Consider the following 17,053-nt stretch of genomic DNA (forward strand, 5'->3'; position numbering starts at 1 on the left):
GGAGAAAAATGAAGATAGAACAGGTATAAAAGAAATAGAATTTTTTTATATTTATATTTGAACATTTATTTATCTTTTTTTTTTTTTTAAGGGGTTTTTATAATTTTTTTGTTAGTACCCGAATAAATAGTATTGATTTGAGAAATTGATACTGCTTAGATGTTTTAAAATATCTTCCCCCACGGTGTACCAGTGTTTCCTCTCTGCACGAAACGAGGTAGGAACGAGCATGGCGTTATCCATTGTCTTATCTCTTCACGGTGCCGGCGCCGGGACCTCGTTTGGCGGCCAGTTTCGGCAACTGGGTCATGATTATTTCGGAGTTTCCGGCAGACCCAGAAAACAATTTTGGTGCTCATGTTGGAATGGGTCCTCTTTTTCATCCCGAAACTGCATTTGGAAGATACCCTCTTCCAATAACTTCCATTTGAAGTCTATGGAGTCTTCGCCGCTGTTCGCCGTCGGAAAAGAAGCTGAAGATAGCTTTTTATCGGTACTGTTGCTTTGATTTCTTTTGTTTTGAACTTTTCGGAACCAATATGGATCATGTTTTGTTGATGTATTTGGAAGATTGTTGCGTGGTTTTCTGGGTTTTCGTTGAGGGAGAACTTGATTGTTCGAAATGTTACCTTTCCCTTTGATTTCTGGAAGCTGAAGCTACTTGAAATTCAGGGTAGAAGCTTATCTAAATGAAATTTGTTACCAAACCTATGCAAAATTTGGATATCAGTTCTTAGAGAAATGTTTGATACTTTTGTGGTTATGATATTGATTGACCCAATCATCCTTTGTGGCAGAATATGAACGAGGATACGGATGATATGTATGATGATTTGTTCAAGAAACATGGGAGTGTGGTATTCAAGAGAAATGATCAAAAGCCTCCTACTGCAGAAGTTGATGACGACGCAGAAAGCCTTTCATGTAAGCTTCTCCTGTCATTAGCAAGAACTAGAAATGGACATAAGTTTGCTGTTTATGTTTTGTGTTCATGTCGTGTTTTGGCTGCTAAATACTCTGCTTCATCTTATGAGTATGATGGGTAGTCTTAGCTAATTCAATTGAAAAAGAGAGAGAACTCGTATTCGATCCTGAAGGGATTGAACAACCCTTTGTAAAAAGGTGTAACGGTCCTAGCTCACCGCTAGTAGATGGACTTTCTCTTTCGAACTTCCTCACAAGGTTTTTAAAAAGTGTCTGGTAGGGAGAGGTTTCCACATTCTTATAAAGAATGCTTCGTTCTCCACCCCAATCGACCAATATGGATCTCACAATCCACCCCCTTCGAGGTCCAGCGTTCTTGCTGACACTCGTTCCCTTCACCAATCTATGTAGGACCCCCCAATCCACCCCCCTTTGGTGCCAACATCCTTGTGGCACACCACCTCGTGTCTTCCCCTTCGGGGCTCAACCTCCTCATCGACACATTACCAGATGTCTGGCTCTGATCCCATTTTTAACAGTTCAAACCCACCGCTAGTAGATATTGTCTGCTTTGACTTATTGTGTATTGCTATCAACCTCACGGTTTTAAAACGCATCTACTAGGGAGAGGTTTCCATACATAAGAAATGTCTCGTTCCCCTCTCTAACCGATGTGGGATCTCACAATCCACCCCCCTTAGGAGGTAGCGTCCTGGCACAGTGCCTAGTATCTGACTCTAATGCCATTTGTAACAGCTTAAGCCCATCACGGGCAGATATTGTTTTCTTTGGGGTTCCCCTCCAGGTTTTTAAAATGCGTATGCTAAAGATAGTTTTTCGTACCCTTATAAAGAATGTTTCATTCTCCTCTCCAACTAATATAGGATCTCACAAAAGGTTGAATCTCATCATCACAAGTTCTCAGTAAGTATGAAAGAAAAAAAAAGCTAGTCATTAGAATGACACAACACTGTCACATTTCCGACTTGTAAGCCCAAATATCCTTTATATATACCTAAATCCACAAGCTCCTACACATGAGTGAACGATCGATACATAATACACACCTACCGTTTGCACGTGCATTGTGATATCAAAACCTCTGTTACATGGAATGGTTGGTGAACTAACAATTCAATACTTATCTCTACAGTTGCTGTATCAATGGCGAAAGTTGCTAGCGACGTAAAGGCTGCCGATATCCGTGTTCTGTTTGTGAAACCTCTAGTCTATTGGACCCGATTTTTCATTATTGCAACGGCATTTTCTCGACCTCAGATCGATGCCATCGGGTACTACTTTTTTGGTTTCTTGTTCTCTGACTGCCTCTACATATGAAGGTATTGCTTAAACTCACTATTCAATTGTATTTTGCAATGCAGATCTCGGATAAGAGATCTTGCTGAGAAGAAGTATGGAAGAAGTCCTTCTGGTGACGTGAAGCCAAATTCCTGGACATTATTGGACTTTGGTATGCACTATTTTCATTTAAATTTGTTTACTTAAACGAGGAAGATCAAGAACATAGAGTTCTTCGTGTATTTGAGTTCACGGGTGAATAATCAAACCTCTAATCTTTTACTTATGAACGTAGTGCTTTGACTAGTTAAACTATGTTGAGATTTGATAGCTTCATAACCTCTTCTTAACTATAGCATGATCAAATTGTTCCCTTGTTGGTTGTTTTTGTTCTCAGGAGATGTGGTTATCCATATATTTCTACCCCAGCAAAGGGCATTCTACAACTTGGAAGAGTTTTACGGCAATGCAACTCCTGTGGAGCTACCGTTCGAAAACCAACAGCCGTTTTGAAATGAAAACCGCTCCCGATGTGTTCCCGAGCAGCTGATGCTGAATGAGATGCAGTTTCTGGCAGATTGCCTCTGTTTGTTGTGTCCTCTCATCAAAACAGCTACCATGTGAAGTGTTGCAGAAGCAGCTGCATGAATTGGGAGTTCAAACTTCTGACTGCTTGAGGTTGAAGACAGTGTCACTTGGCAGATGGTGTGGTGTTATGAAAGCCCTATCCCAATGTTTCTCCTGTCCCTCATAACTTTGATTGATTGAAAATCACTTTAAAGTTGCTTTATGATACTTCGATATTTGTTTAAATCAACCGGACAAACTTATGATTTAGATCATTTTAAGAACATGTACCTAACAATTTTTTTTTTTAATTAAAGCCGAATAAAAGAGTTCAATCTAATCTGGTTCGTGAAGGAGCTTGACCTTGTTCAAGAAAGAGTGAAGTAGAAAAAAATAAATAAAATTATCAACATATTGTGCCCTCAATCATTTAGAAATCTCTGTAAATATAAAATTTAAACTCATCCAATAATTAGGGAAGAACATAAAAAATATGAAAATTACATTATGTCATGTAATTTTTGATCGAATACATGTTGAATTGTGGTAATTTTCTATTTGAATAAGCAATTGCACCACAAATGACTTGATATTGACTACATGATGCACACAATTTAAATAAGAAAATGGATCGATGAAATTAGTATTACAGGCTTAATTTTTAAAAAGTAAGAGTAAAAAACTAAATAGTTATTATAAACCAAAAACCAATTGGTAGAATGTTTAGCTCTTACAAAGATCCTAACTCGCAGCTTCAGCATCAAAACAACACTCTATTTCCTTCCACACATTGACATTCAGAAGGGAAGTTTTCATCAAACCAGTCTCCTCAATGATCTTTTTAAAATTCTTCATTCCCTTAGTATGCGTTCTAGTATGATGACGCTCTAGACCCAATGAGTGACATTAAAATCACCTCCAGCACACCATGGATCTTTGTAATAGTAAGAAAGTGAAAAGCTAATCAAGGGCTTGCGGAGAATCAATAAGTAAGTTGAAACTCAATATAAGAATCAATCTACGGTAGGTAGTCTGCATCAATATGCAGATCAATTACAAATATTCTGGATAGACAGTTTTACCAGAGAGAATAGCAGCTACGAAGGTTTCGAATAAAATTTGATCACAATGAATGAAAGATAGCTATGAATGAAGGCTTCAACGATTGAGTTGGAGTCTAGTTCTAATCAGATTTTTCATGTACCATGTTGCAAGTTTGAATTATCTTGCTACTTTTCCATACAATTTTAAAGAGGTCCGGAAACTAAGCAAAAACTTACTAATGTAAATTTGATGAAACTAAGCACAAACTTACTAATGCAAAAATCTAAAATACCTAACATGAAAAAGGCTTAAGAGGACAAAACACACATAAAAATTATAAAATGGAAAGCTAGAATTTAGGAGTAAGTGATTGTTTTTGCCTTGTCGAAGTAACACACCACAATATTACACAAGGGAAATTTCATATGACACCAATCTGAAAGCTCATGAAACTCACTTTTCTTGCCTTAACGCTAAGTTAAACATATGTCTTTGAAAACTCAATGCTAATGAATACTAATAAAACTCAAATTCTCCAAAATCATAAGCTTGGAGCGTATGTCCTCACCTAATAATTTCTAGGTATTAAAAGGAAATTTCTTAGCTCCATTTGTGTTAGTCCACTAATCGTAACCCTTTTAGTATTAAGAACTAGCTTGTGCCTTGCCTAAGGGATGCTTGTTCTTAGTTATGTCTTTTCAAGTTCTTTGAGGATCTTTTTGTGGGTTTGTCCTTCTTCGGCTTGTTCTTATAATCGTCCTTGCGTCCTTTCGTCCTCAACTTATGTCTTGAGGCCATGCACTTATTCCAACATCTGCTCCTTAGGACTATCTTATTAACATCCTTTGTTAACTGACACTCAGTTAACGAAGTTCCAAGTTCTTTGAGGATCTTTTTATGGGTTTGTCCTTGCTTGTTCTTATAATCGTCCTTTCGTCCTTAAGTTATGTCTTAAATCTTTTTGTGAACTGACACTCAGTTAGGGTGTGCTGCACAAAAAGTGTGGTCTTAAATCATGATTCCTTGGTTAAAAAAACTGGATTGGAGTTCCTTTTTTAATAGTCTTTTCCCAGCAACGGGATCTTGTGATATTTGTGTTCTTGAGGATGAAACTTCATTGACATATTGAGGATATAACCATGTCTAGATGGAATAGTTGGAATCCTATGGACTGAACCAGTTTTCAACTCTACTCTCTATGCTGTAGTAAGCAAGCTTGTGGAATACAAGGAAGATGTACCCTAAAAAGCCTCTCAGTTTCGTTTCTAAACATGTTAGTTGAGTAGTTAAGAAATCTGGGTTTAAAAACCTCAATAGTCACGAAACCTAAGAATTAGTAGCATTGCCAGACATGTTTCAAACAATATTTTGTGATCTCTTACTACGTGCAGTCAAATGCTGACATGATCCAAACAGAGGTAACATCTAAAGAAGCTAAAGCTACAATACACAATACACAACTTCACAGCCAACAATAAATAAAATAAAATAAAATAAAAACTTCAAAACAAGAATTACTTCACAGCCTTGGGCTTGGAAATCATACCAGCATTCCTAGCAGATGCGAAAATCCAACCGGCCTCAATGACAAGACCAACTGCCTTGTTCTTCCCCTCTCTGTTTTCGGAACAAATCTCAATGACATAAGAGTTCGTCGTCCTGCTCTCTTCTGCCAACACATAAATTTGAATATCAGATTTGTCCATTGGCTCCTCACACAAAGAAGAGACAGAAGATGACGGGGAATGAAACGAAGAGTCCAAGATAATAATCAACGTTGCCATGGGAGCAATGAACCTACTAAGAACGCCTTAATCCTCCATAATCGAAACTACGAAAAAATACAAAAGGTGTCGATAAAAACGAACAATCCTTTGATTAACCTCTGGAGTTCTCCAATGAACCCTAAATCGGAATAGCCGACCGTAACCTTAAAATTTCAAACCGAGAACAGAATAGTGAAGAGCGAACTAGGCTGAATGAAGTTACATTACCTCTATTTTTCATCACCGAGACGAGGCGTCTGCCCTCTCTCTCTCCCTCCGATTGCCTGGTAATGATCTAGCGATTTCGGAGGTCGTTGATGGAGCGCTCTGTTTCTAGCGTGAGAATGTGCTGAAGAAGAGAGTGAATGCGGGGGGAGAAATATATACGGTCCGTGTAACATCCGCGGCGGTCGAGACAGCTGGCTCGGACCGCGGAAAACCGTCGACGATGCGAACGGCTAGGTAATTTAACTGATTAATTAATGTTCTCTTTTTTCCTTTTTTTCGTTCAATTAATTTCATTACTTGATTTTTATTTCTTCCCTAGTTTTAGGGATTTTTCAGATTTTATTAACAATATTTTGTTTAATTTAAAAAACGAAAGGAATAATTTTCATAAAAATTATAAAACTTTGTAATTGGATTATAGTTTATTTAATGTTATTCTTCGAACAAATGTGCAAATCTTAATAATAAGCGGATTTGCAGAGAACGTACCATGAAAAAATATAAAATTTACCGTAGCCTATGAGCTCGACTCTAATAATGATTTATTGAATTTATACCTTAATAGTAGTAAAAAGAGTCCCCTTAATATTTACCGTAAAAATAATTTTTAAGTAAGAAAAGACGGAATGTGAGCATGTTTTTAAACTTTATAGAGATTTTTAATGGCGTGTCAAATTAAATGTATAAAATTAATAATAAAAAGTTTGTGTTTAAAATATTTATGTTAAATAATAATAATAATAACAGCTCTAAATTTTTTATTTATTTAAACATAAATAGAAATATGTTAAAATATTTAATAAAAAGGAGAGGTACATGATTTATTATTAAACATTTTAAGGATTTTTCTAATGTTTATAAAATGTAAAAAGTAACTTTTTTTTTAAATATTTTTTAGAAAGAACAATTGTGAAAGTTTTGAATATTTTTTTTAGAATTTAGCAAAATAAATAAATAAATAAAAAGGACATAGCGCGCCATTGGCATTTTGGCAGCATCTGCAAAAAAATAAAAATAAAATAAAAAATAAAAAAAAGAGAGATTTTCCTTTCCCAATATAAATTGGGAGTTTTGCTGTACGGTTGAACCACGGTCCTCTTGCTAAAAGACCAACTCATCATTATCTCTCTCTCTCTCCTCCAGATCTCGCCGGATATTCCGCCGATGTGATTTACATATTAACGTTGACCTTCTCCGGTGACCCCCTCTTCCCTATTACTGTATTCCTCATCTTCTCCTTCGCATGATCGCCGCTGCTATCCATGGCTTCCGCATGCGTTAACAACATCGGAATGTCGCCGGAGAATTTCCTCGATTGTTCTTCTGCTCCTTGCCATTCTTACGGCTGGCTCAGCCCTCGCATCTCCTTCAGCCGCGACGACTCCCCGCCTTCTACTAACCTCGCCGGACTTATGACTAAGCCTGCCGCTGACCCGGCCGGAGAGTCTGAGATTCGAGATTCGGATCCTGAACTAGTGCCGGTCAGTGAGTTCGAGTTCCGCCTTCAAGATCCCGTCGCCTTGATGCTCCCGGCGGATGAGCTGTTTCTGAATGGAAAACTCGTGCCATTTCGGGTCTCGTCTGTTAAACCCTCGGTCAACGTTTTGAAGTCGATGAGGTGCGTTTCGTCGCCGGAGACTGCGGCTCAGTCCCGCCGGGAAGTTGAGGCTGAATGCAGTACGGATCCATATCTGTTCTCTCCCAAGGCGCCGAGATGTTCCAGTCGATGGAGAGAGCTTTTAGGGCTCAAGAAACTGTACCAGAGCAGCAGCAATGGCAGCGCCAAAACCGAAAATCACAAAACGACGTCGCCGTCTTACGCCTCAGAAGCCAATTCTAAGGCGCTGAGGTATTTACTTCACCGGCGTTCGAAATCGTCATTATCGTCTTCGTTCGATTCGTCACTGAACCTTCCATTGTTGAAGGACTCCGATAGTGAGTCTGTTTCGCTATCTTCTTCCCGCGTATCTCTTTCCTCGTCTTCCTCAGGTCACGAACTCGAAGATCTTCACAGACTCCCGCTGGATTGGGAAAATAAGCCAAACACGAATCCGATTTCTCTCCATCGGAACCCTAACAATAGCAATCCACCGCGAATGAGACAGGTGAAACCTCGGCCTAAATCGGAGATGAATCCAAGATCAACAATGGATCATCATACGACGGCAACGAGAGTAGGTAGAAGCCCAATGCGGCCTGCGCCGGGAGAATCCACTAGATTAGCGATCCGAGGAGTATCCGTAGACAGTCCAAGAATTAACTCCTGTGGTAAAATCGTGTTCCACAACTTGGAGAGAAGCTCGAGCAGTCCAAGCAGCTTCAATGGCGGACCAAAACTGAAGAACAGAGGAACGGAAAGGTCATATTCAGCGAACGTGAGAATAACTCCAGTCCTTAACGTTCCAGTCTGTTCTTCCCTGAGAGGATCCTCAAAATCCGTCTCTGTGTTCGGATTCGGTCAACTATTCTCCAATACCGGCACCAGCGGAAGCAGTAGAAGCTACCAGAGTAGTAGCAGTAGTAGTAGCACTAACCGGACAACGACAAGGCGGATCATCGAAACAGACGGCGGAGGAAAACTCCATTAACGACAAGTTAGAAGAAGGAAACAGAATTCGGGTAACACTAACAAGACCTCTTTCATTATACGATCGCTTCACTCATCCGTTAGAAGACAAATTCAATCGCCAATTCATAACACCAAAAAGAAAATTAAAAATCCTCGTGTAAGTATGCGGAGAAATGTTGTTGTTTCTGTTCATCTTTTTCGTCTATTTCTCATCATTTCGAAAGCTGTGTTGCGTTTCACATCAATGGCATCCAAAAGGAATTTTGTTTTTTCGGTGTTCCATTCAAAAGGAAGCGTTTGATGAGCACGCGCCGAGGAGAGAGCGTTAAGTAGAGAACTCTGTGGGTATTTGTTGGAAGGCTTTTTTGGTAATGATGTGCGACATACTTGTTATCTAAACCCTGTCGTTTTCAAGGATCTCTCCCTCTCATATTACATTATTTTATTTTATTAATAATAATAAAATAAAAAACCATAAGCTTATTTTATAATATTAATTATATGTATTTTTAATTAAATAATAATTTCGTCCTTTTCTTGATCGTTGTCCGTTGTGGTGTTTGGGAAAAGATGCCAATATTCCAACAGTTGTCCTTTTTGGTAATTTACAGCGTATTATAATATTAGTTTATAATTTAAATCTTTTTATTTTTCTTTTTTGATCTTTGAAGTTTCCAAAGGGTCTTTCTAATTTCATATTTTTGACTGACTCATAGGCCTTGGTTAAAACATTAATTAAGATCATGATTATTTATAAAAAATATATCTGTCAATATTATTTATTAAGATCAAATAATGTAATTGTAACATGGGTCACACAGGTATGTGATAATATTATATATATATATATATATGTAGTGGATAAGTGAAGGGAATTTATGGTATTTTTTAAGGACATGATATCTCATAAAACTGACATTTAATTTGGAAGCTAACGGTCCAGATTCAGTATGTTGGTTTGGGTTAATATATGATTTATTTTTTTTATTAGGCTTGATTATGGTGTTTATTATTCTATAAACATATAATTGTAATAAAATGTTTAAACTTTATACGGCGATCTGCAGTGAATATTATTAATTCAGTGATTAGGTGATATTAAAAATAATAGATAAATAAAGAGAGTGAAAAAAATTAGACAAAATAAAGTGGGATGAGTATGATATCGTATTTCTTGAGCAATGCACAAATCTTGTTTTATAGGCCCTCATATCTTATTTTTGTCTAATTCTCCACTTTCTTCTTATTATTATTTTATTTATGAGTTTTAGAATAAACTTTAAATTTATTTTTTTAAATATATATAGTTCCTATATTCAATTTCTGTACTATGAACTATAACAAATTTAATTATTATATAAGAACAAAACTGATCTTTAAATATGTTTTTAGTTTACTCTATTTGTGATCTTGTACTTCAATTAAAATGTTTTACAATAAATTTTATTTATCTTATAATTTTTTTATAAATGGTTGACTTCACCACCAAAATTGTCTATTTATTATTAACTATGTTTTTTAAGAAAATATTTATTTGCAAATTGATAAAATCGAATTTTAGAGAGAACCACCGTGATTAATAATAAATCGAATTATTGGGAGTGAGTTGCACGAGACTTCTTGGGAAAACCCAAAGCAAAGTATTAGCTTATGCTCAAAGTGGACAATATCATACAATTGTGAAGATCCATGATTTATAACGGACTCTCCCATAAAGTTCTTGTTTTGCCAATTCTTTTTACTAATGAATCAATAGTTGACTGTCCTCGATCAAAAGATCATATTTCTAAATTTTCATAAAGTCTCCCAGGTCAATGTAACTTTTTTTTAAACATATTTTTGTTTCGGAGACTGTCCTTGATCAAAAGATATTTATACGATATCGACATTTTAAACTCGATTCATATCAAAATTTTGAAGATATTTTATAGATTTAAGAGAAAAAGAGGTAAGAGACACACAATACGATGAGAAATTTAAATATATCAAAATTGTTAATACTTTTCATTAAAATAAAATACACGGAATATTTATTGGATCATATTCCGGTTCCAATAAAAAAAAAATGTGTACTAGGCAAATATACAATATATTTCATCCAACAATTCCATCAGAAATATTTTCTAACGCACCAGGGTTAATTTTGCGAGTATTATCCTTAACCATACCTTTAAATTTACCAACACCCTCATCGGTTCCTGCCTTGCTTTCACTTCTTTCACTTTCTATGATATCGTTGTGTTTCATATCAATTTTTTCAATAGCATTTATGACAACGGGTTCGCCTCCTCTACATTGATTGATTGCATTACACCCTCTTTCATATGGGTTGGCTTCATGCGTCTTACAAAGATTGGGATGTTTAGGGCTACATCCGGGGCTAACATCAGCTTTTATAGCATCATAGTCGATGACATTTGCATTTACATTGGTAATCCCGACCATACCAATACAAATGAAAAGAGCACAAAAAAAAACGAGCATGTTTTGTTTGGAGATGGCCATTAAAACTCAATACTTGAAATAGTTTGATATAAATGACTTTCGACCCAGAATATTTATACTTGTTAGCTGTATTTTTAGTATGTCTATTTATTACCAAAAAAAAAGAAAGTTTTGAACCTATGGTTAATATTTGCCTACTATTTCGATCCTAACTCATATTTAGCTCAAACAATATTGAATTAGTCGTGAAGTTCAAGAGAAAAAAAAAAAAAAAAATCAAATATGTCTTTATTTATGAATACGCCTCATAAGTAGAAATTATATTAAAATCAGAAATTATTTATTAAAAAATATTTTAAATAAATATATATATATAAACGGAGAAATTTCTCTGTGATAACTCAATCATATAATAGGGGAGTGACATTTATAGACTTAATTTTAATAATTTTAAAATAAATAAATAAAATAACTCGAATGACTAAGTTAAAATAATGTCATAAATTGAAAATATTATAATAATATTAAACTCGATTATTTTTTATTAATAATTTAAATTAATAATATTGAAGAAAAAAAAACGAGAATTGAGAATATTATTATTTTATTTATTTTTAGAAAGGGTGTGATTGGGTGGATGTTTTTATGTTCTTCAGTTTTACATGTGTTTGTCACGTGATTCCTTTCTACCCACTCTCTTGTCTTTTTTTAGTCCCAATTAATTTTTACCGCACTCCAAAGCTGGTCAATTGTATATAAAAGCTAGTAAAAAATCACGGACCTTGTTACAATTCAAATATTAATATATTATATCATCCCATTAAAATATTAAAATTTTGACTTTACTCTTATTGAATGCGTTCATTTTGTAAAATATCATAACATGGTTTTGGTCTCCATATATATGCACATGGGCTCCCATACAAACTCGTATAATATGCATGAGATCCTTGTAGTTTAAAATTAAGACATATATATGATACTAGTCACATTGAGCTCCCATACAAACTCGTATAATATGCATGAGATCCTTATAGTTTAAAATTAAGACATATATATGATACTAGTCACATTTTCATTTCATACGTAACATAATCATTTCATGTTTTTTCATAATGTAAGGCAAGCAGTAAAGTCACTTATTTATTTAGTGAGGCAAAAGTTGATTTTCATTTTTCATAATGTAAGGCAAGTGAGACCAAAGTTACTAAAAATTTAAGTTTTATTTATTTAGTGAGGCAAAAGTTGATTTTCATTTTTCATAATGTAAGGCAAGTGAGGCCAAAGTTACTAAAAATTTAAGTTTATTTACCGTTTGATTTTGATGGTCTTGTCGTCAAATATTGAAATTATATATTGAGCGAGAGCGATTTTCATTCATTTTGATGGTCTTGTCGTCAAATATTGAAGTAATATATAATGAAAAAAATCAAAATTAAATGAAATTATTTTTTTGGAAAATTTGGAAATAAAAGGTAGAAAATAAAAAGAACAATATTTGTGTTAAATAATTAAAATAAAAAATTATTAGTCCCCCAAATAAATACAAAATAAGCCAGAAGGAGCCCTATACTTTTGGTTGTAATTTGGGCAAGCCGACTCGGAGCGGAGGAGGCAGTGGTGGTAGCCTCGGGGGCAGGGGACGCGTCGTGGTGGGCGTGTGGGGCAAGATCAGCACCACCCTCCTTGTCAAACACCAGCTCGTTTTCGGCATTGAAATTAGAGGAATCAAAGGCATGAACCTTTGGAATCCCAGAATGGGGATTGACCCCAGGCCCAACTTGCCAGACTTGGTTCAGCGACTTAGCCTTCTCTGGAACCTTTACAGTAGCAAAGATGGTGAACTGCTCCTGGGAGCATTCGGCGGCGACGTCCCAAACAGGGAAAGAAAGGGAGTGGGAAGGGAGGACAACAGAGTAGGAGGAGATGTTGAAGGTACGGACAGCAGGGGTACCTCCAGATTGGGAGGCAATCAGGGCTTGGGCTCCGATCATGCCGGTGTGGGTGGGGTTAACAGCCCAGGCAACCCATCCCTCCTCGTGCGGCGGCGTGGCAATGAAGGCGATGGAAAGAGATGAATTTTTGGGGTCGTGGGTCCAGTGGAGAAAGGCGCCGAGCTCGGGGAGATCCTCGCAGTGGGCGAAGGATCTTTTAGGGAAGGTTTGGGAAGAACAAGTGAGGGATTGGGCCTGCGAGATGAGCGATCCAATTAGGCAAACACTGAGAAGGGCATTGCCTAAGGACGCCATTTGCAGGGGAATTTTGAGGAAATTATGAGAGTTTCCGTGGGAGACAGGGAATTGGGGAACAGGGTTTATAATCATTCATCTTATCTTATCAATGGATTACAAAACAAGTTTTTGTAGGGCTAAATATTAGGAGGGGGGAGTTGTAACATACCTATAAATTAACCTTTTTTGTTCTTTCTTTCCTTTTTTTAAGGTTTCAATGTTTGAGGGATTGTACAAAAATACCTCCCAATTCATATTTTTAAATTTAGGGTTTATATTCCACGTTTTCTCTTAAAATTCGCCCTCTATCATCCTACTCAAGTTTTCCGTCAACTAAACAACATGTCTAACTCACCTCCAAATCATCCTAAACTCCATCCTTAATTTGTTTTTAGAAATAGTATGTGAGATTGTATATCGGTTAGGACGATACGTAATGGATTAAAGCAGACAATATCGGTTGTTACAAATGGTATCAATATCGGTTGTTACAAATGGTATCAGAGTAAGAAGACACTGTGCAGTGTGCAAGTAAGAACGTTCGGCCTTGAGATCTTACATCGGTTGGAGAAGGAAACTAAACATTTCTTATCAATAAGGGTATGAAAACCTCTCCCTAACATGCATTTTAAAACCGTGAGATGGGACGGCGATATGTAACGAGCCAAAGCGGACAATATCTGCGATATCAGAGCCAGACACCAAGCAGTGTGCCAGTGAAGATGTTGGGTGAAGATGTTGGGCCTCCAAGGGGGTGGATTGTGAAATCATACATAGAGGAGAACGATGTAATGATATCAGAGCCAAACACCAAATAGTGTGTCAATGAAGATGTTGGGCCTTGAAGATGTTGGGCCTTCAAGGGGGGTGGATAGTGAGATCATACATAGAGGGAAACGAAGCATCCCGTGTGGATACCTCTCCCTCTTCCTAACAGACGCGTTTTAACACCGTTAGACTGATGACAATACGTAATAGGTCGCCTCAACAACGAAGTACCTTTCATTTTGGAAAAATGAAATCATGGACAATAAACAAATAAAACATCCAAACCAAAGGGTTTATAATTATTAAACTTGAGTACACAACCACAAAAGTTTTGCTTTTGCACAAACAGTTTATACAATCGTTCATGACACACTCTTCACAAATGATTCATTAAAACCAATGAGTGTATGAAAACAATTCAGCATCGCCCAGAGAAGGCAGAGATCTCAAGTTGCTTGGAGGGATCCGGCATGGGAGCACTGTATCTACCGAACAGCTTGTAAGAAGACAGAATGGAAATGAAAGCATAGAAAGCAACCACAACGAAGGTGATCACCACCGAGGCCGTGGCTTTGCTGCAGAACTTCCCAAACGACCCACAGGCCGCACTCCATGTTATTTCAGTGTCCCCATTGTAGGCTAAGTACAGCACCTCCGTCGACACCGTCCCCGCCGCCAGGGTTATGTAGGTCAGCAGCTATGGAGATGCGAGGTAAACAATCGATTACATTTGATTCATCTTAATTATTATCTAATGAACACAACCCAACCCAACCTGATCTAGGAAGAACAGAGTCCAAGCCTTAGACATGGTAGAAGGTCGAGACATGGCCGCCACCACCGCCGACAGGAACGAGTACCCAGCACATATTCCATTAACATGCACCAAAAACCTACATTTACTTACCAACGTTATTAAATCCACCACTACCAAATATTATTCTCTTTTCTCTCCAAATTTATAAAACACAATTAGTATGAGAGATTTCTACGCCCTTATAAAGAATTTACTGACATGAGATGTCAATTATTGGGGGTGAGTCACACATTGATTAATTTAGTGGAAGATCATGAGTTTATAAGTGAGGAATACTATCTCCATTGGTACGAGACCTTTCGGGAAGCCCAAAGTAAAGCTATGAGAGCTTATGATCAAAGTCGACAATATCATACGATTGTGGAGAGTTTTAGTATCATCTAAACCAACTCCTTTTCTCGAGAGCATATTAGTAATCTAACAAAACCTACATCTTTAAGGCTAGCAACAATTTATCTCTTCAAATACTCGGAAATTCTATAACAGACATTACTCTGATACTACTAGTTAGATATAATAGACCTCCCGAGATTAATATAATATTGTCCATTTTAAGGGTACGTGCGAGCTAAAAACCACATCATTAACCAAAATTTTCAAAAACCCATTTGAGATCCGACAAAATTTCATAGAAAAAAGACAAAGAAAACTCCATAGATTAAAAAAATGACGAAAAGGGGTTTCCATACTTGAAAGCTCCAAGGTCGGAGTAAGCAACAGAGCCATAGTCATCGGTCTGGGAGTTCTTGAGCATCACAATAAGCGCCGCCACGCAGAGCCCCATCGACGCAAGGCGGAGCAACGTGTCCGCCACCCGCATGCCACTACTGCTAAGGGTTTCATCGACAACAGCCGACGAGCTGGCCGCCGCCGCAGCAGCTCCACCATTAGTGCTGTATTTGTCGTCCATATGGAGAGATTGGAAGGTGAGGGTTTGGGTTTGTAATGTGGTTGGTCCAATTATAAGGCTCATCATCTGCGGTTGATTTATGGTCCATTAATGGTGGTGGTTGAGTTGCAGTGGGAGGTAGCATTGAAGGAGCTTGCTTAGCTTTCCTGAATCGCTATTAATGGGAAATGAATTGAGACCACACGCATTTCTATGTGAATTTTTATCCTCAAGATGTGTATGTGTGAACCCAATTATGTGTACACGTTTCTACACTGTTCATTCAATTACAGGAACCAAAAGTTGGTAATATATCACTACTTCTACTTCAGCTATATATCGCATTCTTGTCTATAATAGGATCCATTATTTAAATTTGGAATCGTAGGTACCCGAGATTTGGCTGTCTGGTTTTGAAACGGGATTTAGAATTTGGATTCAACACGTAATGGCCGTGTCATTGATACGACTACGTTACCTAATTATCTTTCAGTTTCTTATCATTGAGTTAACTTTTATTTCTTTTAAGCAAATTTTACTATCATATTCTTAAGATTGGTGACATCGCACGTCGGTTGGAGAATGGAACGAAGCATTCGGTGTGGAAACCTATCCCTAATAGACATGTTTTAAAATCGTGTACACAATATTTGCTAGCGGCAACCTTGAGCTGTTACAAATAGTACAAGAACCAGACACTGGGTTGTGTTCCAACGAGAATGTTGAGCCTCTCCTTATAAGGGTGTGAAAATTTCTCCTTACACGCGTTTTAAAAATGTGAGGCTGACAGTGATACGTAATGGGCTAAAGCTGACAATGCTGACAATATAGGCTAGTGGTGGCCTTAGACTGTTACAAATGGTTTCAGAGACAAACACCGAGCCGTATGCCAAGACACTGAATCTCCAAGAGGTGGATTTGTGAGTCGTGTGAAATTAACTATGAATAGACCCAACCCCAACCCTAGGTTGGAGTTGTGTGGTTTAAATTTAATGTCTTTTTAAAAAAAATCCAAACTTTATTTATATTGTTACGATTATTCATTATCTAACTTTAATTTGAGTTAGTGTGTTTCATAAAGCTATAAAAAGTTGTTGCAATTAAATTTATCATTATTCCCCCATAATTAATATATATTTTCCACTAAATCATAAAAATAATTTTATTTCACAAAAAAATTAATTTAGTTCTATTAGAATAAAAATAGGTGTCGGAAAATTTAGTATTGAGATTGATTCAACATGTGAAATTTCTCCATCGTGCCTAATAAATTGGTGTGTGTCTCAATCCCTCTCTGAACCTATAATTGTGTTCGAGAGATGCATAAACCTAAATCCTAATATTTAAAGTTGTTGGACAATCTCTATTCAAATTAGGTTTATAAATATGAATATGAACTTATGCTCGAGAGATAGAATAAACCTAAATCCTAAGATTTAGAGTTGTTTATTTATTTAATATTCGATGTATAAATTTTCGAGAAGGGGAGTCTAGGGGATCTTCTGG

General features: G+C 36.8%; 4 protein-coding genes and 1 long non-coding RNA gene across 5 annotated transcripts; 2 read left to right on the forward strand and 3 right to left on the reverse strand.

Moving 5' to 3' along the window:
* Positions 1-149: 149 nt before the first annotated feature.
* LOC111788528 (protein Iojap, chloroplastic) lies at positions 150-3,065 on the forward strand. The gene is made up of 5 exons (XM_023668870.1): positions 150-493; positions 798-924; positions 2,078-2,216; positions 2,307-2,395; positions 2,621-3,065. Exons 1-5 carry the CDS (start codon positions 230-232, stop codon positions 2,734-2,736), a joined length of 735 nt encoding a protein of 244 aa, XP_023524638.1. The 5' UTR covers positions 150-229; the 3' UTR covers positions 2,737-3,065.
* A 205-nt stretch (positions 3,066-3,270) lies between these two features.
* On the reverse strand, positions 3,271-5,960 carry LOC111810882. Its single transcript, XR_002817465.1, has 3 exons — positions 5,829-5,960; positions 5,381-5,503; positions 3,271-3,724 (listed from the first exon to the last, which is right to left on the reverse strand). It is a non-coding gene; the product is annotated as an uncharacterized LOC111810882 (long non-coding RNA).
* A 969-nt stretch (positions 5,961-6,929) lies between these two features.
* LOC111808127 lies at positions 6,930-8,666 on the forward strand. Its single transcript, XM_023693942.1, has one exon. It carries the CDS (start codon positions 7,091-7,093, stop codon positions 8,414-8,416), a length of 1,326 nt encoding a protein of 441 aa, XP_023549710.1. The 5' UTR covers positions 6,930-7,090; the 3' UTR covers positions 8,417-8,666.
* A 1,825-nt stretch (positions 8,667-10,491) lies between these two features.
* On the reverse strand, positions 10,492-13,091 carry LOC111803458 (auxin-induced in root cultures protein 12-like). The gene is made up of 2 exons (XM_023687863.1): positions 12,416-13,091; positions 10,492-10,787 (listed from the first exon to the last, which is right to left on the reverse strand). Exons 1-2 carry the CDS (start codon positions 13,089-13,091, stop codon positions 10,492-10,494), a joined length of 972 nt encoding a protein of 323 aa, XP_023543631.1.
* Positions 13,092-14,110: 1,019 nt separating this feature from the next.
* LOC111789502 (CASP-like protein 2A1) lies at positions 14,111-15,625 on the reverse strand. Its single transcript, XM_023670218.1, has 3 exons — positions 15,348-15,625; positions 14,617-14,734; positions 14,111-14,538 (listed from the first exon to the last, which is right to left on the reverse strand). The coding sequence occupies exons 1-3, from the start codon at positions 15,566-15,568 to the stop codon at positions 14,260-14,262; spliced, it is 618 nt and encodes a 205-aa protein (XP_023525986.1). The 5' UTR covers positions 15,569-15,625; the 3' UTR covers positions 14,111-14,259.
* Positions 15,626-17,053: the final 1,428 nt, after the last annotated feature.

Source organism: Cucurbita pepo, chromosome LG01 (assembly GCF_002806865.2).
Source record: "Cucurbita pepo subsp. pepo cultivar mu-cu-16 chromosome LG01, ASM280686v2, whole genome shotgun sequence".
Classification (NCBI taxonomy): Eukaryota; Viridiplantae; Streptophyta; class Magnoliopsida; order Cucurbitales; family Cucurbitaceae; genus Cucurbita; species Cucurbita pepo.

Bases quoted from the DNA above. Each gene is read 5' to 3' on its own strand.
- LOC111788528 (XM_023668870.1), top strand. From the start codon at position 230: ATGGCGTTATCCATTGTCTTATCTCTTCACGGTGCCGGCGCCGGGACC. The intron at 925-2,077 runs GTAAGCTTCTCC...TTATCTCTACAG, and splicing joins CGACGCAGAAAGCCTTTCAT to TTGCTGTATCAATGGCGAAA. The intron at 2,217-2,306 runs GTACTACTTTTT...TTTGCAATGCAG, and splicing joins CCTCAGATCGATGCCATCGG to ATCTCGGATAAGAGATCTTG.
- LOC111808127 (XM_023693942.1), top strand. From the start codon at position 7,091: ATGGCTTCCGCATGCGTTAACAACATCGGAATGTCGCCGGAGAATTTC.
- LOC111803458 (XM_023687863.1), bottom strand. From the start codon at position 13,091: ATGGCGTCCTTAGGCAATGCCCTTCTCAGTGTTTGCCTAATTGGATCG. The intron at 10,788-12,415 runs GTATAGGGCTCC...ATGCTATAAAAG, and splicing joins TGCCCAAATTACAACCAAAA to CTGATGTTAGCCCCGGATGT.
- LOC111789502 (XM_023670218.1), bottom strand. From the start codon at position 15,568: ATGGACGACAAATACAGCACTAATGGTGGAGCTGCTGCGGCGGCGGCC. The intron at 14,735-15,347 runs GTATGGAAACCC...AAGTAAATGTAG, and splicing joins TCCGACCTTGGAGCTTTCAA to GTTTTTGGTGCATGTTAATG. The intron at 14,539-14,616 runs GTTGGGTTGGGT...GCATCTCCATAG, and splicing joins CTCTGTTCTTCCTAGATCAG to CTGCTGACCTACATAACCCT.